This window comes from Gnatocerus cornutus, chromosome 6, assembly GCF_029298725.1.
Source record: "Gnatocerus cornutus isolate USDA-ARS CGAHR chromosome 6, icGnaCorn1.1, whole genome shotgun sequence".
NCBI lineage: Eukaryota > Metazoa > Arthropoda > Insecta > Coleoptera > Tenebrionidae > Gnatocerus > Gnatocerus cornutus.
Window position 1 is genome coordinate 6,414,589 of NC_142238.1, and position 26,756 is coordinate 6,441,344.

Here is a 26,756-nt window from a genome sequence, read left to right on the forward strand (position 1 = left end):
AAAAAAAATAACAATAATATAACAATATGACTCAGAGACTCATTACTTATTACGTTATTTATAGTTAAAAACTAGCAATAATTCCTGAGTTATGAAATGTTTCCACTACTACTCTCATACCAACATTGCTTGTAATCGTAAATTACAAGCTGAATCTTACGGTTATTATTATTTTTAGAGTGCCGACAGCATAATGTCATAATACGTGTATGATATCATAACTTTGATCAATTTAAATTATAGTACAATATAAAATTGCTCAAAGATACGTCTGGCCGTTTTTATGCAACATATTGTTAAAGCTCCACAAATAACAGGAGAACCGTTGACAAATGATAATTTTATGAGTACATATTCCAGGTAGTGGCATTGCACCCTCGCGTGAAAACTGCGATTGTAACTATCAGTAACAATAATGTGGCAAGATTGGCCTGCAATCGATGTAATACGGTAGTGACGTGAACGGAATCAATATTTTTCATGCTGGAGTTTTCAGCATGGAATTATAATAGAGATTTTATATGCTCCATAAATCGTAAATTATTCCGCATTTCCAGGTGGAAAATACGAACCTTCGTACTCCACAGTAGGCTACAAGATCCACATGAAACTGACCATTCGGTCGATAAGTCCACAGGACTACGGGAATTACAAGTGTGTATCGAAAAACTCCTTGGGCGATACAGACGGAACGATCCAAGTTTTCGGTAAGTTGATTACATTGATACTTTTGGATGAATTTTAAATGATTAGGAGAAGAATGAGGGGAAAGTGGGTAACTTATTCTGCTCTCGTTTCATATTTCTTCTTTGACCAACGGAGTGAGAAATCGCGTTTTATGCATCAAAAACTAAACTAAATAACTTTGCTTCACTTTGCTAAATAACTGCAAGGGAATATTCCTAATTACTCACTTACGTAACTAACACTCTATTTGGGCATACATACGGTTACAATGAACCCTCTGAAGGATATGCAGTTGAAATGTCGAATGGTAATCAGCATGCAAATGCGGGTATATTCACAAATTATTCAAGTAAATCAGAGTGATTAATTTGGCAGAATTTCCAAAGGCGGTACATGCATACTTGCAGGTAGTTGTCACGATATTTGTCAACCAGATAATCCACTTTAAAGTCAATCAGGGAAAGCACTATTTACTATGAGATGAGCCACAATCTGAATATACAGGGTGAGTCGTTCTAACGTGGTTCTTTTATTGTAAAGACCTTCAAATTCTAGCCACTCTTACAGTTCTCTCAAAAAAATAAAAAAAGCAATTTTTAGTACTGTAGCAAGATATAAAAGTTTGACCACATCCACAAATGCGGCGCTTCATTTCTGAAACTATTTCTGGATTTTTCAGTTCTTTCACTGATGTATAATGACAATAACGTTCTATTATAATAGATGAGCCAAAGTTAAATTTATCTCTTTCACCCTTAATTAGTTCTACTTTCGACCAATTGAGGGTAATGATAAATAAAACGTCAGGAGATATTGCTGGCCCCAGAATTAAAAAAATGACACTTTTAATAGTCATGATCGACTCGAACACAACATTTGCATTTCAAATTAGCTAAATTGGGAACTTATTGCCCAGTTCTATTTTTAAACTCTCATTGTCTCTGAAACAGTAAATTTTATTAAAAAAAAATTCTGCAAAACTAAATTCTAATGTTGGAATCAAATCTAAAAGTAAATAATGTGTGAAGCGGTGTTATTAACCGCAAACAGGCTACATATAATATTAAACAAGCGCATAACGTGGTCAAACAGTTTTTATAAAAGTCCAACAATAGTTTGCAGTTTAATACCACAGTCTGAAAAAGTGTTAAACATGCATACATATTTGCCCAACAATAGGTTAAACTTTTAGTAGTGCGCTGCTTTAAAAATGGCAGAATTATGAGTGAGCTTTTGGTGGTTTTACCCATTCAGCAGTAGATAAATTCGATTGAGTGTGGGACTTTATACTGTACGAATAAAAAGACAGTTTTAGAGGTTCTAACATGTGTTTTGCGCAGTAATGTTAGTGATTTAGATTAGAAGTTTTATGTATAAACTTTGGAATGTTAGTTTAAAGTTTCAAAGTACTCGATTTCTGTGTTTTGCAGTAGTAAATAAAGTGAACGTGTCAGGGGAGTAGATTTTATGACGGTAAAATTTTTTCTTGTGTGATTGACAGGCATTAACTGTGGTAATATTTTTCAGCCATACCTAAGCCATCAAAACTTTCGAATGGTTTATCAAGGAAAGGTGAGTTCGTAACATTTAACCCCGAAAGTTGGAAGGTACGTGACGTAATTTATAAAACTAACCCGGCTCTCTCTGTGTCGGTAATTTATCGCGCGGTGATGCGTATTTATGTTCCATACGAAGAACATTCGCCGCAATCAATTAACCGAGTTATTAATAATAACTGTAGATAAATTGCCCCCGGGCGTGTAAAATCCGTTTGAGAGATCCGGCTGTGTAAGAAAGCTCGGTTTAAAGTTCGCGCCGCCTCTTGATTAATACACAAAAGCTCAGCATGGCGCAGACTGTCACGATTAACAAGCACGATTCCGCACTTTCCAGTCACTTACTAGCGAATTTAGGTGGAAACGTCATGTTAACATGCAATTTCATAATTTATTTCACTTACAAATCAACGCCGGTTACGTTTTATAAATTATATATTAAGACGGGATCGTTGCGTTCCTTTTATTAATTTACGCCGTTATGTTACCACAGGCAAACTAAAAAAGAAAACCGACAACGTCATCGGAGAACTGGAAAATATCGCTGACGGTGAGTAATCAATTGCTTTCGAAAATTATTCATATTGCAATGAATATTTCGTGGATCTTACGAACCCGCTTATGGTCCCCTAAGTATACAGAGTACGAGGATGACCATAAATAATAGATCGACCCCAACCCGCAGACCGGCGCTTTTCACGTTATGTTGCACCGCAAAAGCACACATTTTTACCCTACACAAACCAAAAAAGCACGCGGTTTTTCAAATTCCGTCCATTACCTGTTTAAGTGCATCAAAACACTTTCAGAACCAAAGTAATTAAAAACCACCGTTTTCGATTATAGTTAGAAAAAAAGTTTGCAAAATACAAAAATAGTCTGTTGGTCAGTTTTCACAGCCATTCCTCGGTTTATGTGGGATTGTATCAATGAAAATAGTTAGCTCATTTTGATTTGGGAAAATTTAGACGTAACGTTTCTAGATTAATAATTCAGACATTATTCAGTGATTGAATGTTTCGTGCAGCACAATAAATAATTTTTTTTTTATTTATAACCGAACAGCTAAAAACAGAATAAATCGAACAGACATCAACACAATTTCGTCCAATATAAAAGACACGATTTATGCTTTATCAACATTAGTGCAAGCTCTATTATTGAAATTTCCGTTTTTTTATTATTAAAAAATTAATAATTCACACTTTAATTAAAGAACGTAATTGGTCCATAAATAAAAAATGCAAACTTTTATTGTATCCGCTCGTTAGTTATTACCTATTGCTAAATTGCAATTTATTGAAGCACCGCGTCCCTTTTCAGCATTTTACCGCCTACAAAAATGTTCGCTCTTATAAAACTTTTCATAAAAATCTCGTAAAAAGAAGTTGCTGGCACGCAAATAACTTATTTTGTCGCGAATCTTTGCAGACGTGTAAAGCACTTTTTGAGACAAACTGCACCCCGCCTAAATATGTTTTATGTGCCCACCTACACCACCTGAGAATTGACTAATATTCAAGCCACGCAAAACACGAACAACACAAAATTTAAATTATTATTTTCATCCATGTGAACTTCATGGCTCAGTAAACTTTGGGAGTTCGGAGTTTGAAGAAGCCATTAAGTGAAAACCTAAAAGGATAATTTAATTTTCTTTACAAAGTTGTGCCCGCATTATGTAATTATAACACAATTATTTCAGATCATCACAGCCTGTTAAACATAAACATCGGCATCGCACAAAGATTCATGAATTAGACTTTGGGAAAATTATGATTTAATTTTGTACCTTTTACAATTTTGGATAACTTATTTAAATATTTGTCGGAAAGTTTGTATTTGATATTTTTAGTTTTAATTGAGTTGGGTGCCCTTTTTATTGGAAACACACGTAAACAATTAAAGTGTTTCCAAGACGTAATTATTATTCATGAAATAAAGTTTTCTTAACCACCATCTGCAAGAACACAAGTTTTAACAACAATGGTGGGGCAAACAGTTCCGAGAACTTTAAGTTTGCAGGAATACCTAATTTCACTGCCAGCACTGCTTTTATTATCGAGTAATACGACCAGCGACTGTTGTTAGCATACATGCAACTAATAATGGAATACTTTTGTACTGAAACCCATATTTGCTTCCAGTCATAAATAAGCACATAAAGCAAATCAAGCACAACAGAAGAGCTTTTATTTCTTACTCCTATTTAAAATGCTCAATGAATGCGCTCAATATTGACTGAAATAATGATAATAGCTTGTACTCACATATTTTTTATTTCAATGGTAGATAAACACATTTGTAATAAAATTTATATTATTATAACTAATGCTCGTATTTTATATGGAAAACAAATCGTTGCATTTGAAACGTGGCATAAATAAAATTAAACTGGAAGGCTCGCTTTTTTGAATTTAATGTACTTACGGTCAGATAGTTTTACGAAGTTTGCTCATTGCCAGCACGTAATTAATTCAGTTTCATTTTTGTTCTCTCTTTTATATTAAACATCAATCATTAACGCGTCGAAGCAATACCGGGAACAGCCGGCACCAAAGAAAATGAAAATCTGTAGAAAAATACGTTTTCTCTTGACTCTCCCACACATTTTTTTAACATTGTCGATACTTATGAGTTGTTGTCTATATTCATCTCTCCACTTTCGCTTTCTCTTCGTCTTTCCTATCCAGCGTGATGATTTATGGTAGCGGTGGAGCACATGTCTTTTAATATCTGTCGCGTAAGCGCCGAGATTGATTCGAAATCAAGATCACCCCATTACTCTTGTTTCCGCGATCATGTTCAGGCAGAATTTGAAATTTAATAAAAAATGTGCAAGAAGTCAGGAATTATTCATTTGTAACAAAAACTGTGCGGGGACATCTGCGTCGCGCTGAGAGCGTTTTAATTGTTGATTTATCAGAAGAGAATGTGTTTGCGATTGAAATTAAGCTGTCGGGTTTTGTTTCAGGGATGGATGACCAACCGGATTCGTTGTTTCAGGAAGAGGAGGTCGGCTCCGGGGGACGTGCAAAAACCGAACTTATCTTCGTAGCTTTTTTAGTCGCGCTGCCTTTGGTCCTACAATAATAAATCTTACTCATGTTGTGCTGTGTACAAGAGAAATCTCGAGATTAACGTTGAAACACGCTGTGTTGTTCAGACGATGAATTTCTCTTCCTTAACTATTTTTTATATGCTTCCTTCGCTACAAGTGGTTTAGTGATCTGGTCCGTTTGAAGCATATAGTGACTGAAGCTCGTTTCGTCTTTGTGTTGCTATTTTTCTAAAGCTGGTTGTTTATATGCAGCATGAATTATATGCTTCAGGAGTGGACGCAGCGGTGAGTTGATATTAGCGGTTGATGACTGACGATAACTGTATTCTTTGTGGGTAATTTCTTAGTAATGTAAGCAATAGCGCATATTTTATAGCGAATAAAATTATTGGCAGTATGTATAATAATAGGTTGTATGTGGATGTTATATTGCCAGGGCCGCATACATATGGATTACAAGCGACATGCAAGTTCTTAGTGTAGCTAAATTTATGCACATACTGATGTCATTCATGAATGAAACGGATTTTGACAAGGGCCGATCATGTAAAACTTTACAGGCGGCCCAGAAAAGCGCTCTCTGAACACTCACTCGGTTGATTTCAATAATCTCAACATTCGTCAATCAAAACCAAACCTACCGTGCAGTATTCAGAGATCCTTGGTCGCTCCACATATCCCTACGTCAAACATCAAGATTTCTTCCTGTCTAGATTTTCATTCTCTTTGTGTATAAAAACAAGTAGAAACTACCAGTATATCATTCCATTTTGTATTGTGAAAAAATCAAGAAACTTGCTAACAAAATAAATAGTTTTCTAAAAGAATCGTCTCATTTCCTCCGATTTATATTCATCCCCCATGATCCTATTTTCAATTTATCGATAATCTCGCCTCGGTTTGATTGTTGCAGCGTCAATTTTAATGGACCGCACAATAAACCGATTTATATGTATGGGTTTAAAAGACAGGATAAATTTCATTAGCACTTCCGCAAATGTAGCACTTAAAACCCTTGGCACGTGTAGCCGAGGGAAGATAACGATTTGGCAAGGATCCCCTAGTAATATCGGTAAAAGTTCTTGTTTTATTTCAAGACGACTGTTGATCGTGTTGAACACTTAGTAATTATACGCTAACACCACCATTGTGCAAATTCGACTTTTCGTTTCCGACAAAAGGTATTATCGCAATGAGGCGACGAAGCGCCGTTATCAGCATCGCACAACTTGTGTAGTTTCCGAGCGATCTCGTTCAAATTTACACAGACAGCTTGTTTATCTTGGATCGCCATTTAAAACTGTTAAGGTGGACATACAAAACGTCAATATTCTTAAAAATTTAGAAAAAAAACACCGAGTTAAGCTTCAAATTGGAAACTGCAAATGTGCAATAATGGTGGATGCGCCGGGATAATCGTACAACTATTGAATTTACACGTTTTACGTCTTAAATGGTCAGCTCACCTTAAATGGACGGTTCAGTTTAAAATATTAAATTAAATTACTAGAGCTATCAAATGGCATAACAATATTTCTGTTTGAAATCGGCTGCGTTTCGCTAATCTACCTCCACTTCCTGTCATGGAATTTTCGGGTTTATTTCTCTATTATTTTCACCGCCGATTTTACTACAGTTTTATTTTGACACATGACAACAAGAAAGAACTTTTACAAGTATTACCCTGCTATAAAAAAGGCAATGTACGTGAGCAGCACGCACAAGTGTGGTGTCCGATTCCGCGCAAAGAAAAGTGTATTAATTGTTATCGATTCACTTTGCCATGAAATTTTAATCGAATCAATGTGGAAACGGAAATAAAACTAATTCAATAGAATTTCGGTTTCTAAATCGTAATATTTCTGGTAAAAAATTGGTAACAAAAAGTGGATTTTCAGAGGAATAAAATCCGACCCAACAAATCCTTTTAGTGCGATTAATTTTTGTTTGTTCAAGCAGAGGTCGGTTGTAATATTTTGTTTTGTGAAGTAAACGTGTACATTGTCTAATCAATTTATTGGAGAGTGCTTGAAATAATACGTATTCATGACAGATCCTCGGCATAATTGAAGACAACTTGGTAACAGCACGTTTTTCGGACTAAGTTGCACTGGTGCTTCCTGACGTAACAAACTCAAACTTTTCCGATCCATAAAACAGTGAACTTCAAACTAATGACTAATGCAGACGCCACCCTCTGTTGCGCCGACAACAGCATACAAATTGCACATAATCAAACCGACGACACTTTTAATAGTTCATGGTTTAGGAGGAAATTACACCAATGCATGTTGCTCTAAAAAACTGTTTCTTTAGGCAAAGGCGCATTTGGTGAATAGACCGTTCATACAGAAATTTAAATGAATGCATTCGCAGTCTGGTGCATTTATCAGGTCGTCTTTGAACTCCGGCTGCTATTCATCAGATGATTTTGTGCAGCATCTTCTAAAATAATATTGGAAATATCTTTCCCGATGAACAAGTTTCTTTACTGAGTTGACTGCCACTCACTGAACACACCATTGTTTGAATAAGAGAAGATGCATGTCTACAAATATTTATTATAAACTCCTCCGTAATAGACTGATTCAGATTTACATCAACGCAAGATTAGTTCTAGTGCAGGGTTATCTCCATCTACCCCATGAAACTTGCCACTGATCTGATACGTTCTCTCAGTTCTTATCAGGAGACAACGCTGGGTCCATTATGGGACAAATGGGACAGACACTTGCTGTGTAACGAAAAAGATAGTCAAATCTCAAATAGAGTGAAGCATTGAATTCTAATCAGACTCCACGATCTAATCTGCTAATGACTGCGGTCTCTACTCAATAATGATCTCTCCAATGACACACCACCATTGAAAGCACATCGCAAGGATAGCTCTCTATCACATTCCGTTTTGTATCTCTATTAATAGAGCACGGCTTACCTGTACTGAAGCGAACCAAATGCGGTAAGTGCTGTGTCGCGGAAAATTCATTAATTAAAAAAACTATTTCGGAAGTTTGTATAGAGATAACATGCGCCGAAAATAAGAAATATTAGAACGTAGTAACACGAAAATAAATTAGAAAATATTTTACACAGCTAAAGGAAAACAGAAAAACAAAAAGTTAAAGCTGGCAGTTTTGCTAATTTTTATTAATAATTATTAATAATTTGTTTAACTGACGAAATTAACTCTAGTTTCCCTCATTGTGACAATTTTTGCCCTAAAACTTTAAAAATAGAAATAGATTTTTGGATTATTTTAGAGTTAATGTTACTACGGTCTCCTGAGTTATAATTGTTATTTATCAAGAAAACAGTAAGAAATATGTAGGTTCATAGATTTCTGAACTAAATTTTTTCAATAGAACTAGGTCACACTTTTGATATTTATACAACCAGTACAATACTAATGTAGTTTAACAAAAAAATTAAATAAAAAAAACTGAAATGGTTTAGAACTTACCAATAGCATGTTGGGCGCTTCCTCTACTTCGCAACAATTCGAAGCAATCACTCTATGGACACTCAGTTAATAACTGGCCGAATCGACCTTTTAACGTAACCAGTGAATTCCGACTTCCCCAAGTAGTACCGTTTTTCTCATTGATTTCTCAAAAATAGACCTCATTATGTAATTGATTAGGTTTACGTTTCTTAATCAAAATGTTTTTAACCTTATCTTGAAAATGAAGCTCTTGACAAAAAAGTGATTAAAAATACTGTGTTGTTTTATTTCTGAGCCTGTATAATTATAGGGAACTTTTTTGACGCAACTAAGAATTGAATTTTTGTTTTCAATTGTGAGGCTACCTAATTTTCCCCTGACGGTCGTTCTTTTCATCTAAAACGAGATGAATCGATAGCTTTTATAAAAGCAACAAAAAATTGTGATAACTTGTCTGTGTACTTTCCTTGAAATAAATTTATAATGATGGAATAAATGAAAAAAGACAAAGATATAAAACAGAAAAAAATAAAAAATCGATATACGAGAAGAACCTCATTTTCTTAATTATAGATACATTTATACAGGGTGATTTTTTTAAAACGGCAGGCGTTGTAGAATTTTTATTTATGAACCGATTTCAAAAATTTAAAAAACAAATTAAATTGTTTTTAATTTCCTATAAACCGATGATTTTAAAAATTTTCTAAATGTCTTAGTATTTTTTGGGCGATACTCAACTTTCTTATTTTAAATTGACACCCATATTTTTTTTTCATAATTTAGAAGATATTAATTTTCTTGATTCAGAAATGTGTAATATGTTCTACTTTTACAATAAAAATTTTAAAAAAAAATATCAAAAATGAAAAAAATTAGGCAATAAAAGTTAATAAAATCTAGATGCGTGGTGTCAAATAACACAATATCGTTATTGTAATGTCAAAAAGGAGCAAATAACAGAAAGAACAAGTTTTCTTTCAACAAGATGGGGCTGCACCTTACAATGCACAATGCATTTCTCGTAGGTGTCAATTGTGCAATAAAAAAACCGGGATGGCGTTTCAACAGTATTTTAATTAAATTAGGTAGTTGTTTTTTCTGATTTGTAATTATTATTGTCTTTTGTTATTAATAATTTCAAAAAAAAATGCCGATCCTTTCTGTTATTTGCTGCTTTTTGACATTACAATAACGGCATTCTTTTATTTGACACCATGCACCTAGATTTTATTAACTTTTATTGCTTATTTTTTTTCAATTTTGATAATTTTTAAAAAAATATTTTTGGTTAAAAGTAGAACATATTACACATTTCTGAATCAAGAAAATTAATATCTTCCATATTATGAAAAAAAAAATAGGGGTTCCAATTTAAAATAAGAAAGTTGAGTATCGCTCAAAAGATACTAAGACATTTAGACAAATTTTAAAATCATCAGTTTATAGTAAATTAAAAACCATTTAATTTGTTTTTAAAATTTTTGAAATCGGTTCATAAATAAAAATTCTACAACGCCTGCCGTTTTAAAAAAATCACCCTGTATGTAGTGTGACTAAAATAATTAATGAATTTTTTTTTTTAAATAAATCATTGTTATTAATAGGATATTGAAGGTAAGCTATTATTCAATAAAACAATCCAAATTGAAAAAAAGAGGAAGTAACCCAGTTAAAAACGTGTCACTCTAATACCGTTTGAATTTCAGTTGAAAATCGTCACATATCTATCTGATAATTTCCAGACTTGACGTTACATTCCTGCAACATTTTGTGCTTTAAATACAGCAGTCATTTCTGAGTATTGTCACGTCGTACATTATGAATCTTACGAAGGCAATTATTACGGCAATTTGAACGACACTTTGTCCTTACCTGTGCTTGATACGTTTGTAAAGCATAAACTTTTAAAGAGTATTGATCCAAGATTATGTAGTCTGCCATAGAGGATTTAGCTAGACGATAATATTGTCAGGGTTTTTGGAAAGGCGCTCATTTACTGTCTGTAAAAATCTAATTCAGTATTTAAAAATGTATTTAGGGTACAGTTGCGGCAGGGGTAAAGGTTTAAAACGTGTTGTTATAAAATTTTTATTACCACCTATGCTAAAATAAGCGTACAAAAATAGCCCTTACGTCTAAGTCCCTTACACGATAAAAATTTCAGCGGGTTACTTTTAACATTTTTCGGTAATATTCAAGTCTACGTCTTCATTCTAAAAATTCTTATCGGAATACACCACATTAAATGAATGTTATGCAATATACAAGTACACGTAACCACAGAATCGTAAGGAGTTGCGAGACGCCAAGTTGATGAGCGCAACTGTAAAATTCATCTTCGAGAAATAGCAAGTCGGCGCGGTCTGAAACATAATAAAATGAAATAAACTTTCCAGGCAACTAAAATATTTAGTCCATTGTTACCTTTCTCAGTGGAACCTATTTGATAAGTTACATCGTTCGCCTCTTTCCTCGAACCTGAAAGAATACGTTCTTGAAATAGTTGTCGAAAAAAGTAACAGAGTCTTTATACCTTTGCTTTTGAAATGGAATGAGCTGTTTTTCAGCGTGGGATTAGAAATTCCTGAAAAGCACACATTTCAACTGAGAAATCAATAAACAATCAGGGCCTCACTATAAATATTTATTGTTCCTTCCATATCACCCAAGGAATTTTTTGATATGCATTTGTATATTCCGTAGTCTTGTGGTCCCAGACGATTTATAGTTAACTTCATGTGAACTTTATAACCGCTGTCGATGATCTCCGGAACATACTTTACGCCTACAAAAAATTACATGAAACCGAAATGACGTTACGAGAGTCTAATTGTTTTGGAACCCACTGTGGGGAATGATTTCTCCATTATCTCTAGTCCAGTAGTTGATGGATTTCGGAAATGCCTCGGAATGACATTCGAGGGTGATCTGTTGGTCGTCGTATGCTCCCACTAACTGGTACCGAATCCACACGGAGGGTGGAACTGTCACAAACAGAATTTTAATAACAATACCCCGTAGTTAGAAAACTTGCAACTTAGCAGTTATTGATCACGGTTTTGTCACAGGGAAAATGTTCCTACGAGTTTGCCGACAGAATAGCATCATAAATTGCACCACCAAATTTTACACAATCAAATTTCAAGGCAGTCGTGAAAAGATGATCCTCGAAAAATTAATTAAGGCTCTGCTTTAATCACAATTAAGAAAACGAAAGAAGATTCAAATCGTAAGAAATAGAAACACAAAATTTGTTTCCTGGCACAGAAATATATTGTAAAAGGACACGACTGTTTTAAGCGATTAAAGCTATTAACTATTAAATGTGCGATTCAGAGAACGCTCGATATCTGACGCGAATAAAAATAGGTACAGAATGCACGATCTAGAAAATACAGGGTTCGGCAACACTTGCGTCCACCCCCCAAAATCGTCTTAATTTTAAAGATAAAATTTTGAAACTTTGCTTACGCTCATCGTTGACAAAGCTCTAGAAGCTGACTAAAAAATTTGTTTTTTTACCGCTAGTTTTGGCGTCACGGCGCCGAAGAAGTATAATTTTTAGCAATTTTTGAGTTTTTGCGAAAATACTTGCAAATTCAATTTTTTTTCAACATAACTGTGATACAAATATTTAGGTTTTTAATTTAAATCTAATGCTGATATGTTCAAAATCTGCGAAAAAAACGCTGATTTATCAAGTTTTCAAAGTTATGACGGCGCAGTGCCAAACTACGTTCACACCAAAATTTTGCAAGTCACTTCATTCACTCATTTTTTTTAGTCTGCTTCAAGTGCTTTGTCGAAGCGTAAGCAAACTTTCAAAATTTTATCTTTAAGATTAAAGACGATTTTGGGGGTGGACACAAGTGTTGCCGGACCCTGTATAAAGTTTCATTTAATCAAGTTAATTTCAACGTGTCGATAAACTGTTCGTCTGTTGATAATGTATTCTTAAGTAAACGATTGATTTCTACGCTGAAGTTTTCAGAAATCGCTTAAGGCAAGGTTTAGCAAAACTTTTATTTAACTTTTCTTTCACTTGATTCCATTTCTTTACATAATCCACATAATTTTTAAACTTGGTTAAAGTAGCTCGGAAGGTTTAGACGCTGAATAAAGCAAAATTTTTGAAAGATAACAATCTTTTTTTTTCTCTCCAGTTCTATATTTTGTAATCAAATAGTTAAGAGGCATAGATAGATAAAACTGGCGCTACCAAGAACAGGAACTGACGGGTCATTACTAAAAGAAAAAAAAGAAACAACTTCCAAAAAGACTCTTTGTTTCCTTCCTGGATGTTCAGCAAACCTATTGCTCAATTCTTTAGCATATTGTTTCACTAAAGCTAAGTCTAGAGTTTTAAAAGTTACGATAGTAATTACACGCTAATTTGGATTAAATCCGGAGATAAATCAAGAAGTTATAATTAGTGGCGTCGTTAGAGATAGCTTGCTTCACTAATAATGGAGATTATAAATTTTATTTATTTTGTAACTTCATTATTACAAAAAGTGTTTGAATTTCCAGGATTAACTTTAAATTAGTTGTAGACAAAAGTTGACTTTCATTAACATTTTAACCGTCGAAGTTTCGTTTTCACCTCCGAGAATTGCAAACAACTTATATGAGGCGGTTTTCGTTGTATCGGATAGAATTTAGCAGTTTCAGCTGCCGGGGGTAATTAAACTATTTACTTGTGCAAATAAAGCGGGTGAAGTTCAACTCAAATATTGAATTCCCTGTATGTAAAAGTGGCAACTTTAGTATACTCACATTGCACAATGACCATGATTCTCTTACTCACTGAAGGAGGGACTCCGTTGGAAGCGATGCAAAGGTAAGGTCCCATATGTTCCCTTTTAATTTTGGAGATGTTAAGTGTGGGTCCGCTGGCGCTAACCGCTGTTGCGTAAAAACACCGTAATTTGTAGTTTATTGTCGTGCCACGCTTAAATGAAAAATTTTCTCACCGTCCGTTCCCATTCGTGCCGGTATGAGTTGTCCATCTTCTCTCTTCCATAAAATTGATGGTTCCGGCGATCCTCTGGCAACGCATCTAAGAGACACATCCGCTCCTTCGTCTACTACAATGTCAGCGCTCGTCGGGAAGTCCAAAATATCCGGCGACACTGAAATTAAAATCCCTTGATTTTATTTTAGAAAAATAAATCACTACGTCGCTTTGAAAACATCAATGCGCTACTACAAGAGGATGTCTACGAGGAAAGATATATAGTTTTCAGCCGACAAAGGCAAATACTCTGGGAAAAAAACGGCCAAAGTTACATATCCTGAGACTGAGACGATCGTGATCGGACCGCTGCACCTTTTATTTAAAACTTTGAAGGATGGGATAAGGGTTTTATTTGGTGGCGAGTATCGGATTTTGTTTCTATTTTCAAAGAGAATGGGGATCCCGTGCTGTATTCAAATGCATTTTTCCCTGTCTTTGTTGTTTAAACAAAATTATTCTCAGAAGTGGAATGCAAATGGAGTGATTTTGTTTCTTGTTGTGGCAGTTAGTGCAACCGCAGCGGTCGGATCCTACACATAATAGATTTGAACATAAATACTACGCCGCGGAACAATTCCAGAGAATTTGCTGTTTCTTGTAAAGCACTGTGTTTATAACATTTTCTTGTTTAAAATTTTGCAACATTCCGTCAATTATTTTCCATAATTTGTCTTGTTATCTTTGATCGACTGGAAAAGTTGGGTACAGTCGTTAAGCTCTTTTGGTGAACACAAAAAGTTCAACCGTTATAAAAGAAATCGTAAAAATGCAGAAAATACTTAAGATAAAAGAACTGCTCGCATTTCCAACGTTTTTGTAAATTTTTGAGACATCTAAAGTTACACTTGAAACCCGTGCACACATTCAGTTGTAATGAATCTAATTATTTTTATTTCTTTGTGTTCTCTTCCTTTTGAACGCAAAACAAAACAAGAAATTCTTTCATACGCCGCCAACAATGCTTCGTCTAACAAGAGACATTTTTAACTTCGTCAACAAATCGTTATTAAAACTCACCAACGACATCGAGATAACATATTTGACTCTTCATGGGATCCGTGTTGATTTGACACATGTACCAGCCCTTATCCGTTTCTCTCACTTCTTTGATATGAAGATACCATGTCTTCAGTTCGCTGTGGGTCACGCCAATTCGATGGTTTTTCGTGACAACGTGGTTGTGTATGGTAAGAATGGTCTGAGTATCCACTCTTAGCCATGCAACCTGTAACGTGAAAACAAAGAACCGTTACAACAATTATAATGTAATTCAAAGGGTCGTAAAATTCATTTCGTGACATTGTAAAGTCGCCCCAACAGAAATTTAATAATGCCGTTGTGACATTTTCTAATGCGATTAAATAATATTACTACATATGACATTTTAAGGGTGGTATTAATAAAGACAGAATGTAGGAGCCCAAGGGTTGCTATAAAATATCACAATGCGTAATTTAAATATAAACTCATATTGTAGTGAGCGAAGAAACCAACATATGCCTACAATATGAAAATTGGGGTGGTTCTCTCATATTAGATCTCTTGTCTGGTACGCCGCCGCTGAATAAAATTTTTAATAAACGTCCCCCTTGTTGTAATTATTTTATTAAATCTTAAACGAACGTAGTAATTACCCGTTCACATTTTCTGCTCTTTGTCTCTAATTTATTTTTAATAACTCAGCTAGGTTCTTAATGATTATAATTACAGTGTTTACTCCAACAATTGAAGACGAACTTTAGCAGTCACGCCATAAAACAAATCAATAAAATTGCGTCCCCACTACAAATCAATTAATACACAACACCGCCTTGTAAACAAAGAAATAATTTTTATAGACGCATTTTAGATAACCAGAGAAGTTGGAAATTCTTAAATTCGAGCACTGATATCACAATTAAAAAAAACACAAAAGACGTGCACGTCCAAGTGAACAGAAGGATTGATTTACTTCAAAACAGCTTTGAAAGTTTGAAAAATTTGATCGTTGGCGTAACTCCCACAGCAAAGTTTTCTTAAAGAATGCGCGCTGGTTGAATCGCAAAAATTTTATTGGAATAAAAGTGGAGGTGGGTAAAGATTATTTAATGGCGTCAACTTAAAATGTGCTTGATAAGTTTGATGAAGTTCGACCTACAAACTTCCCAAGTGTTTTTGCGTTTTATTGAAAATTGGTGTGAAAAATTTTAAACTTCGAAACTAACTGCCCTTTTACTTGACAATTTAGTTAAAACAAGGAGGAGAATTCCAGCGGTTAACAATAAATTTAATGAAACTCAAAAAAACAAGTAGAATAAGTACATGTAGAGAACAGCTAAAAAATGAGTTTTAAATAAGAAAATTCTAATGGTGGCACAAAAAAAAAATAGAAGAACGCGCAGAAATGTTTGTTTTCAAACGGATAAACAAAATTATAAAATTGCTGGTAGATCTCAATAAAAAAACTTTTTGCCTTGTGGTTTTCTAAACTTTTTAAGCATTTTAGAAAGTTTTGTGTGGTAGTTAAAATTAATCGACTCATTTAAGTAACAGCCTGTCAATGTACATGCAGTTTAAACGAGATGGCAGAATGTTCAGGTCAGATTTTTTAAGTTTTCGAATTAATTGACTGAAAGTTATTAAGCGCTTGCCGCATTTTTGCAACCTGCGGCTTTCCTAAACGATAAATCGGGAATGGAATATGAACATGTCAAACTGCCATTAAATCAATAACAAGCGTATGCAAGAAAAAGTGAAAAACAATTTTAATTTACGGAAATTGCGCGGTATTCATTGTAGAAAAAATGAACACTCGAGGTACTTCAAAATGACTTTATTAAATTATGACTGTTAAGATGAAAGTTATAGCGCAATAGGTTAGATAATTTTTTGAATGTATAAAGGGATAATTTTAGTTTAATGTAACCAGAAGCTCTTTAAAAATTCAAATATTTAACAGTTTATAAAGTTTGAAGCTTAAAATATACATTCAAAATTTCCACGGTAAATACTGCAACAGAAAATATGACCGACAATAAAACAATCTAAAATCGATGCGCTTTTTAATCTTCTGAATTGAGAAAAGTTGCGTCTCCACTGCCAGGTTCCATTTCTTTATTAAAAAGAAAATCTTTGGAAATTGTTATCTGAATTTATAACCGTCCATTAAAATGTCGACGAAAAAGTTGGTAATGAAAAATCCACAGTGATTTATAAGTAACTACCTTTGAGAATTATCAAGCCCATGATGATATTACTTTGAATACAAATTTCGAACAATACCCGAGCTAACTAGACAGATATGGAGCGTTGAATGTACCAAATAAACTGACAGCTCTTTGGTCTGCCCAAATCTGTCTGGACAATAATACTGGCAATTCCATTACTGCAACCAATATTATTTAATTCCAAGTTATCGCTGCTGTTGGCAACACACAATTCCGGCATTTTTTCGGATCTGTGAACATTTGTTTCTAGTGATGAAATATTGCACGCTGTATTGAAGTGACAATAGTTTCTGTTTGAAATGAGCGTTGAATTTAATTTCTGGGTATTCACATTCTACTGTTGAATATACCACAACTAAAACAGTACGTATTGGTGTGGGTTTTACAATCGCTTCCGCTGATTTAACGTTTAATTAAATTGATGAAAACCGCTATGACGTTTGGTGTAGATGTAGCACTGTCAATATATGCGTCTTAAAAAATATCTGTTGGTCAGTCTTGACTCAAAAATTTTATTGTACTTTTAGTTACCAATTTTATGGCCGACAAAATAAAAAAAAATCGGCAAAAAAGTGGTTTATTTCCGAAGTGACATTTTTCTTTCAAAAGAAACTCTTTGAGCTCTTGATTATGGGGATAGTTCCTCTTCAGACGATTTTCTTTTATTTAATAATAAATTACTATGAACTTGATTGAACGATAACCAATACTCTTGAATTTTAGATCAAATAGAAATATTACAGCTAAAGAAAGAGTACAATTTCTTATTTAAATTTACAATATTTCGATTGACAGATATAGAACTCTTCTAAAAATTTATTGACCACAGTCCTATCAGCTAATGGTCATTAAATACCTAACTGACACCCAATTTGAAACTTTTCTATTGATAAAATATTAGCTGACATCATTTGTGTTTTTCTATGCATGACTAATTTAGAACTGTTTTGTTCCTTTGTCTCTGGAAAGTTTTTCAATTGCGTGTTCCTTGATAATGATTACATCAAAATGTTTCGCATCTAGCCCATTGAGTCTAATCATAATTGTCCCTACTGAAACTTTTGTCTTGGACACATTTACAGCACGTTTGCCAACATAAAATAAATAATATTCACACACTTGCTAACACAGAATACAATAAACTTGGTTCTTAGTCGTAGACACACATTGTTATAAGGAAACGGAAACGTCAGCTGTGACCATCACTAGCATAATGACCAGAGAAAACCACACAGGAAGTAAAGTAATACATATCTCCCTGTTGCCTACACACAGAAACTGATCCATTATTATCAACTTTTGTGCTGTACGAACCAAGTTGAGTAAATCAGTACAGATTCTATTGCAAGGTCTCATTGACGAGTTCTCCCGTTTTCAATGGACCGTTATTAATTTTTCTGTCAACAGTGCAAACGAGGTTGTGTAAATATCTCTAGGTTGTAGACAATACGTCTTGTTTCGTTCAAACATTCGTTCTCCTTGACTCCAAGGCATTTAATATCGACTGTCCGAATGACCGCAGCTTTAATTACGGCAACAAAGTATACTCTACCTTATAAGAGCCGAGATTTTCGACGACGCAAGCTAAGATGGCTTCACGCCCCACAGCTACGGTGCTATTAGGGATAGGTTGACTAAATTTGGGGTTTTCTGCAACAGAGAAAAGAACAAATTACTTCAATCAAGAAGCTTTTTAAAGTCAGAATACTGAATAAATTTAGAGATGAAATTAACTTTGAATATAAATATAAGTGGTATCTTAAAGCGCATTAGAGAGAACCTATTATTTAAAGCAGTATCTACTTGAGCAGTTCATTCGGATTAGCTCTCAATTGCGAATGGGAACCCGGAGCTGACTGCGATACTCACTGCTAATCAGCTTAACGAATTTATTGTTTCCCACGGTGAGATTTACCTAGAAGGGAAGAAACAAACAAACTTATTACTGAGCCAAAAGACAGAGAAGATGCAGTCCTGAGGGCTAACAAATTCCTTAGGATAAATTAGAATACCCAACTCTTTCCAGAGCGCTCTTGTGTGCGCGCCAGATAAGATATTGAAATTTTCGCAATCTTATTATTTCTGGAATAATAGAACAAAATCAATTAACGTCAGGAAAGCTGCTTATCTGTGAACATTAGTAAAGGAGTAATTTTACGGCATTTTGCAGTCGACGTTGTGATAACCTACTTGTGAGTTTTCAAGACAGATAGTGCCGACGATGAGAACAATAATAGGAGAAATTAATTTCCCAGCAACTCTTCAAAAATGAAAATGGAAATGTCGGGATTCCAATTAGAATGATGCTCACACTTATTGCTAAATGAAAATTGTAGATAAAGGGAATCTTACTTTAAAATTGTTGAAAAATCCAAGTAATCTTTCCAGAAAATTATTTAAATTTAGACAAACAATAGACAAAGAATGTTACTTGCACAGTATTGAACTTCCCTTTGTGAATGTTTTAAATTTAGCTTCAACCTGGAGTACATAAACTAGAGAAGACAATTCTAGCTATAAATTTTATATGTAATTGTATTGATGACCTCCAACCGTCATCCGTATCTGCGGTTAATGACTTGATAATTTTTTAATTAGATCCAATCAAAGGAAAGGTCCTACCCAAATATCATAGAAGTTGTATGACTTTGACAAATATCCTAGCTCCTGTATTATTAGCCAGCAGAACTTCCAAGCAATTAAATTTTTTAGTTTGTTACCAGCAAGCTTTAGTGCTCGTTCTGTCTTTTAAAGTATTGCCATGTCGGTAACTGTTTTTACACTCTTGTTCATATGATGTTCAACAATAAAAAATGTAATAAGTAAAAAAAATAATTAATTCTATTCACAAATTTTTTTAGTTTTTAAATTAATTAAATTAATTAGTTGTCAAACTTTAACTAGTCTTTTGTATCATTCTAGAGCTCAATCAAGTTTACTTGATATATTAAAATTTATCGATAAAATTGTTTTACAAGGTGTTTATAAATATTTCTAGCATCAAGGGTGGCTATGAAATGTCAAATATATTTGCCGTTCATTATAAATGTGGGTTTAGATTTTTCAACTGACATTTCGTCGTCTAAGCGGCAACTTCCGCAATCTCAATTTTTACAAAGTCAAGCGGGAGCGCAAACAAACTGATTTTTTGATGATTACTTGGTATCAAATCTTTGCTTAAGATTAAATTTATTCAAAAATATGAAAAATAATTTCCACCAGTAAGATTCCCGTGAAAAATTCATCTGAGAAAAAGTGGAAACAAAATATTTTCACAACTGAGATAGCGGATGTTGCCGCTTAGACGACGATTTGTAGTTAACCTCAATCATACAGCAAAGTAAGTTTTGAGAAGAAAACTGTAATAGTACACCTTGTATGTACGCTTATGTTAATAAGATAATTCAAATTCTTCAGATTTCACTTCTTCAAATGCTTTAAATCTTGTATATCTTTTAGAAGAGTAATTATCTCTGCTAACTATGTAGTTATCAATACTTTGAGCTAAAATTTATAGTTGAATTCTAACTGCTTTTTGTATATTTAATTAAATATCCATATTTAAATAATTAGAATATATTTATTCTGCTTTATTATTATTTAAGTAACCAGGAGATAGACAGATACAATTTATTTTAATTATTAAAAGATTATTATAAAATGTATTTGAAAAAGATAGCGGATATACAGTTTGTATGAAGTCCACTCAATTAATAAACGCATTTTAATATTTTACACATACTTAGGTGCAAAAATAATTATCTATCAATAAAGCAGGTACGATTGATCTGTTATCTAGTATTTATAAATTCCTAATACAAATTTAAATTTAATTCTACAGCAACCTGCTTTTAAAGTGTCTGTTAAATTCAATTGAATTCAATTAAATTTAATAACTTACGATACAGCATATTTCATTTAATTCAACTTGATTATCTGTGTCAAACCAAATCTGCAGTTTATAATTATTTGTAGTTTCAGTAGTTTAAATCCAGCTGGTTTTGTTGGTTAGAGATAGAAAATAGTTCCCTGTTTTCCAGTACAAAAGCAATCATAGTATAGGTATATTGACACTTGTTGTAAAGCGTGAGGACAAAAGCCATAAAATTTCCATAGGCCGTCAGTTAAAATGACATGTTTTCAAACGTAAGACTGTCTTTATTACGTTAACCTTTTAAGAAATAAAATTTGTATTGGAACATTATCGAGCTCCAATCTTATATTCCTTTCTTCAAACAAACATGTTTTGAGTGATATTAGTGTATTCTCAATACGCCGTGTTACAAAAGCGTTGTATTGATCGTCGTGGTAGTTAAACTAATGGTAAACATGTCAAAGATGTAATCTGTTCTGATCGGATGGTCTGCCTCGATCCATACATTAGTTTGACAGCAGCGGAAAATCAGCTCCTTCTACCTAAAAGGTGACAATACAAATCGAACGTCATCATCAATAACAGGAAACACGTGACCGCGAAGGCATTATCAGTCAGCGTAGTTAATTCCGCTGTTTAAAGACAGGACACGACGGATTAAATCAGTTGAAATTGGACGAAACGCAAACGACTGCCTTGCTTATAAAATCTAGTAGAGATCCGCCTCAGGTTAAATACAGACTAAAGTATCTCCAATTACAACATATTCTGTGTTATTAGCCTCTTTGCATTGCTAATGAGACACTCGGGGAAGTAAAATTGCAGTTGAGATTAAAAACTGCGCTGCCGTGGTTTGGATTTTGCCTTTAATTTAAATGGAACACAATGGGGGTTCCTTTGACTTATTGCTTTGTTGTCGGGAACCCTGTTATGAGGAGAGGGATCCTTCGGGATCCCACCTTGGCATTACTATTTCAATTCCATTGTTAGCTCGCTTAATAACTTTGTTTTCAGAAAAAAAAAAACTCTTATGTTGGTTCTTGCACGCACTTCACAATTTCCTCTCTCATTATATTCCAAGTTACGCGGAGATTAAAAAACCAGACGCTCAAATTTGTGGTTGGATTTCAAATCCAAATTGAAAAAAATATGCAGTTTTCATCAATACCGCAAATTGTTAGGTTTTGTTTCTGCATTAGCTCGTCATTTGATTAAACGCTTCTCTGCTCTCAAAATGTTCAAAATGAAATACTACGTTGATTCGCATTGTTTAAATCCTGGCATAAAATTTCGACACGGTTTTCCTTTTTCAAGCAGCGAACAAAAATCCATTATCTGCAAAATATAACTACTAGATCTCAAGCATGTTTGTGGAGCTTTTTGAATAAATAACAAAGAACCGTTATCTGAATTCAATAAATCCAGCATATGATATTTTTAATAAGAAAAAGATGGCGATGCGCATATGGCTCACATGCACGAGATATATCTTACGACTCCATCATATTTTTACTGCCTTTGGATGGAGATTCAGATGCATTCGGAATGTCTTTGTCTTCCCGCAAAAAAATTGTACTGCTGTGACACCGCATACATTTCCTTCACTTCCCATTTGTCGAGACAGGTAGCACAATATTAAAAGTAGATTACAAAAATCAAATTAAGATTTAACAGTTCTTAATTTCAACTTCAATTTACTTTATCTCTTGGCTTTTTGTAACTATTCCTTTACGCAAACCCTTCAAAACAAAAAAAAGTAATAAAATGCTTCAATCGCTTTAATTCCGGAATTCGACAAAAAATTTTAAGCACCAAACCAATTTTAGTAGGTAATAATAGTGTAATTTAAAGAATCTTTAGAAAACCTTTGATTATGCTATTCATCAGAATACTAAACACCCTTTCTCTTTTTGGCAGCTCTTGTTTTGTCCGCCCTTGCAAATGAAACGAAATTTTTTATCAAAGTATTATTTTCTCGGCAATAAAAATCCATTACAATCTGGAACAATCCATCAAGCAAAAAATATAACAAAAAACTGGAAACTAAAACGCCGAGACAAGTCTTCAATTTTAGCTTCAAAAAGTCTGTACAGAATATTTGTCTCCATCAAGATTATCAAAGTTTTCCGTTGATGTTATTCTGTGAATTAATTACCAGACGAACGAACAAAGAAATTTTCTGTAGCCAAACAGTTTTTTTGGTGGAACGTCAAGTTAAATACTCGAGAAAAGTTAGAAATTCTTCCAGCTTGGTTGAAATTAATGGCACAATAAGTTCCTCCACCAATTAAGATATTCGAGAATTCGAAACGGGTTCCTTACACTAAACCCGTCGCCTCCACCATTTGATTCTTTCGCTTGGATGCTTTGCTGAGTGCGTTCTCCAAACATGTTTACGTTCATCAACAGACTTCATTTGCATCTAATCCATTTAATAATTGCCAGCAAAGTTAGGAATGCTGGGAATTAGTCAGACGAAGGCAATAATGCTGGTGATTTTTCGACATTTAACAACACTGCCGGGAAAGTTTGTATATCAAGCATAACAATGTGCCCTGTTTCCGCGAGAAGTTACGATCACGAATGTTTTACTGTTAATATTTAACAGCAGAGCTCCTATATTTAAAAAGTAGCCGTGAAAGTTTAAAACTTCCCGGCTTTCCCTTGTTAATAATTTAAACCATGTAAAATGCTCCAAGTTGGGTTTCTTCACCCAGCCGCCTCCACTTGTTTTAATTGATAGTTAACTCGTCGTACTAATCTAAATTTAGGTTTAGTACGAGTATGTAATTAATTTTTCGGTGAGATTGACAAAAGATTCCTGGACTGGATTTTCGCGTGCCTTCCAGCCTCACGACGCCGGCGGCGACGGCGACGCCTTAATTGCAAAGAGTACCCTCATCGCAACGTCGTCCGAAGGAAAGATTTAATTATAAAGTATGTCTTAATTAAATACTCAGAGAAATCGACGCGTGCTGTACCAACTTTAGCATCCTCCGCCTAAATTTATTTGCTTTTATCAATCGTGCTCTCTAATTTGTTGCCTTTGTCGAATGATTTATACGTAGAACCATGCCGTGCTTCAATTCGATTTAATAAACACTCTAACGGTAACGTAATTACATCAAACTAAAATATTTAAAGAAAAGAAAGAGTTATTGGCAATGGAAGTGGGCGGAACCAGTTCAAGTATTTGAAATCAAACACTAAAACTTTTCTCGGAAAATTTTATGTGTTTTTGGGAAAAACAAATTTTAAAGTTGCAAATTAAATTTGCACACAAGCACACTAATGCTTATTAGTTCTTGCATGGAAATTGCTTGGTCTATTTGATGTGACTTGTCAGTTGAAAATTTCTGTAAATATTTTAATGCTACTTTTCCAAACATAAGACACATAAAACCTTTAGAAACATTGCTTTCTATAATTTCTAAAATTCTAAATCCCATCAGTGTTACTACACAGTTGAACTATAAAAAAATAATTAATTTTCTTAAAATCAACATGATGTTAATTTCGTAGTCTGTGTGTAAATAAATAAATGTCTAATAATAAACAAACCAATCAACAATTTGTGATTAAACCAAAATTGCTTTTTAAATTTTCATGTGCCAGAATATTGTATATCACTTTTTATTTGGTTAGACATTTATTATTTATCTCTAAAAACTGCAGTTTTTAAACAAAGCCCCAACAAGCCTGGATTTGAATCAAATTACGCTGTTTTATGTAAATTTAACGTTTTATCATCCAGTAGAGGACTGTAGAGCTAAAAATATATAAAAATTCTTTATCCGTCTACTGCAAGTCTGCTTATCTCTCATTATGCAATTACAGTTACGCGATACGTTACTAAATTCACGAAACTTTTCTACGTAATTAGACACTAAATAGGAATTTTTTGCAATAAAAAACGGCGAAAACTCTTTGTATTACTTCTTTTCGCGTAAAGCACTGAGCATCAAAGTTCTTAATTTTCTCGTCAGAGAACCCAATTTTCGGTTTCGTTTTTCAAAGCTATGCAGCCGAGTGCTGGAAGAACAATCACAAAAGTAAATTTTTTTTCTCTGTGATTTTAATTAAAACTTCAAAGCGACAAAAATAATAATTTTTTTCCGGTAGAATAAAAAGGCGAAGTCCGATAAAGTCTCGATTTAAATGAGAGTTCTCGCCGAAAAATGATTTCAAATTCAATAACACAAATCCTCATAAAGTTCCAATTTATGTGAGCTTGACATTGAATAAACATGAAACGGTTTTTATTTCCTTCATACCGTTATTTGAGAAACGTAAATATCTCATGTATTTTGGGTAGAATTAGGTAAACAATGTCTTCGTAAAGCCGACCTTTTATCAATGATAGCATTAGGGATGGAAATTTGTTTGCGGACGACAAGAGCAAGGAAAAAATTAATTTGCGCGGCAAACAAAAAAATGTTTCCGGTATTATGCTAATAACTTGATAATTTGAAAAGCCCTTGATGGTAATTTTCTCAGAAGGAAAAATAAACAATTTCGAAGTCATTTCATATCAAGCACACGCGATGACGCGTAGCATGGCAGCCACGAAAAAATTTGATTAAAATAGAAAGTTTCAAAAGTTCGTGCAAAAAATGACATTGGTGCGCTATAGTTAGAAAAGCATACCCAAAAGCTTCGCCGGCGCTGTATGAAGAAGCAAGAACACTAAAACCGTGGATCCGAGTATCACATCGGTACGTATTTCTGCCATAGAGTACAGCATTGACCTCCTGCAGCATGTCGACTGACGCCGGCATCGGGACGCTCGTGCTTTAGATCCAACGGACGCGTGCGCAAAACTATATGCTTTGATTTATTACCGAACAACTTATATATCCTTATTTAGATTCGCGCAGGGGATGCGTCCGTGTCTAACTCTGAAAAAAAGCGTCGGCGGGGCTCGTTAAACCACTATTAAATCAAAAGGAGTTTTAGTTGGAGTTACCAACTTCGTTTAATTGTTGCACGCTAAGTTTAATGGACAGAATTTGTCTCTACATAATTGAGAGTTAGACTGCCAAGTTTGAGAGTGGAAGGAAATCTAACAATGGAATGTCTACAACGTCATGTCAAACGACAACTTCCAAACTAATCTCGATTCGTATGGACAAGTTGAAAAAGAATTAGAGCGAGCAACTTTGGCGACCTGTTGATGAAGCGCGCCACCTAATCGGTTTTCAGCAAAACTACGTCATTTTCCGGGTAGCAGAAAACTTTAAATGCAAATTGTTTAACAAAAACGTAATTTGGGTAAGTGCTGGGGTAAATGTTTGACTTTAGCTTAGCGATTGTTATAACTCGATGACGGGGGTAAGAAGTTTTCTAAGTTGTCGACGGGAACGTTTACTGTGTTAGAGTTGAGGTGATTTATTAGGCATGTAAAATTTAGCACACGTGCACCTGCTAATGTACATACTAAAATATGCACTTTGCAAGTATTTGCATAAAACAAGCAAGTGGTACGCTTTAGATAAAAGTGGTGTGAAAGCAGATTAAAATGTGCATATATGGATTCAGTAAACTTACATTTTTAACGACGTTTGGCGACATTTTTAACGAGGTGTTTTATTCAGGCAAGTTTGCAGACTAATTTGACTAAACTCAGTCCTTTCTGCTTTGTAACGCAATTCTAATTACTGCAGTCGCAGATTCATACATAATGAATTTATTAGTAAAAACGCTTCCATCAATTTAACTTCAAACTGTTGTAATAAGAACCTTCAAGACACTGTATTTAACTCTGTCAGTATGTAATTTACTAAAGTGGCTTTGTTCTCAGTGATAAATATGATGCATGCCGTAGATTATAAACCGCATGCATGCATGTTCCTTCCCGACAATTAGAGAATAAAAATTAATACAGTAGGTACATCTACTTTGTAGTTCTAT

At 34.1% G+C, this 26,756-nt stretch overlaps 2 protein-coding genes across 3 annotated transcripts in view; one reads left to right on the top strand and one right to left on the bottom strand.

Annotated features, from left to right (window-relative positions):
- LOC148172451 (neurotrimin-like) overlaps positions 1-6,131 on the top strand; it is a 40,528-nt gene extending 34,397 nt beyond the window's left edge. The window contains exons 7-10 of one of the 2 annotated variants that reach the window (XM_088039336.1): positions 558-707; positions 2,215-2,259; positions 2,737-2,793; positions 5,218-6,131. In XM_088039336.1, coding sequence (XP_087895462.1) covers positions 558-707; positions 2,215-2,259; positions 2,737-2,793; positions 5,218-5,336 — 371 coding nt within the window. In that variant the 3' untranslated portion in view covers positions 5,337-6,131. The remainder of the gene's footprint in view (positions 1-557; positions 708-2,214; positions 2,260-2,736; positions 2,794-5,217) is intronic. The other variant, XM_088039337.1, reaches the window with a different exon arrangement.
- Positions 6,132-10,823: 4,692 nt separating this feature from the next.
- Positions 10,824-25,656, bottom strand: LOC148172452 (lachesin-like). Its single transcript, XM_088038477.1, has 10 exons — positions 25,494-25,656; positions 18,525-18,622; positions 14,784-14,991; positions 13,723-13,881; positions 13,526-13,654; positions 11,596-11,733; positions 11,385-11,534; positions 11,283-11,333; positions 11,174-11,227; positions 10,824-11,112 (listed from the first exon to the last, which is right to left on the bottom strand). The coding sequence occupies exons 1-10, from the start codon at positions 25,588-25,590 to the stop codon at positions 10,991-10,993; spliced, it is 1,206 nt and encodes a 401-aa protein (XP_087894603.1). The 5' UTR covers positions 25,591-25,656; the 3' UTR covers positions 10,824-10,990.
- Positions 25,657-26,756: the final 1,100 nt, after the last annotated feature.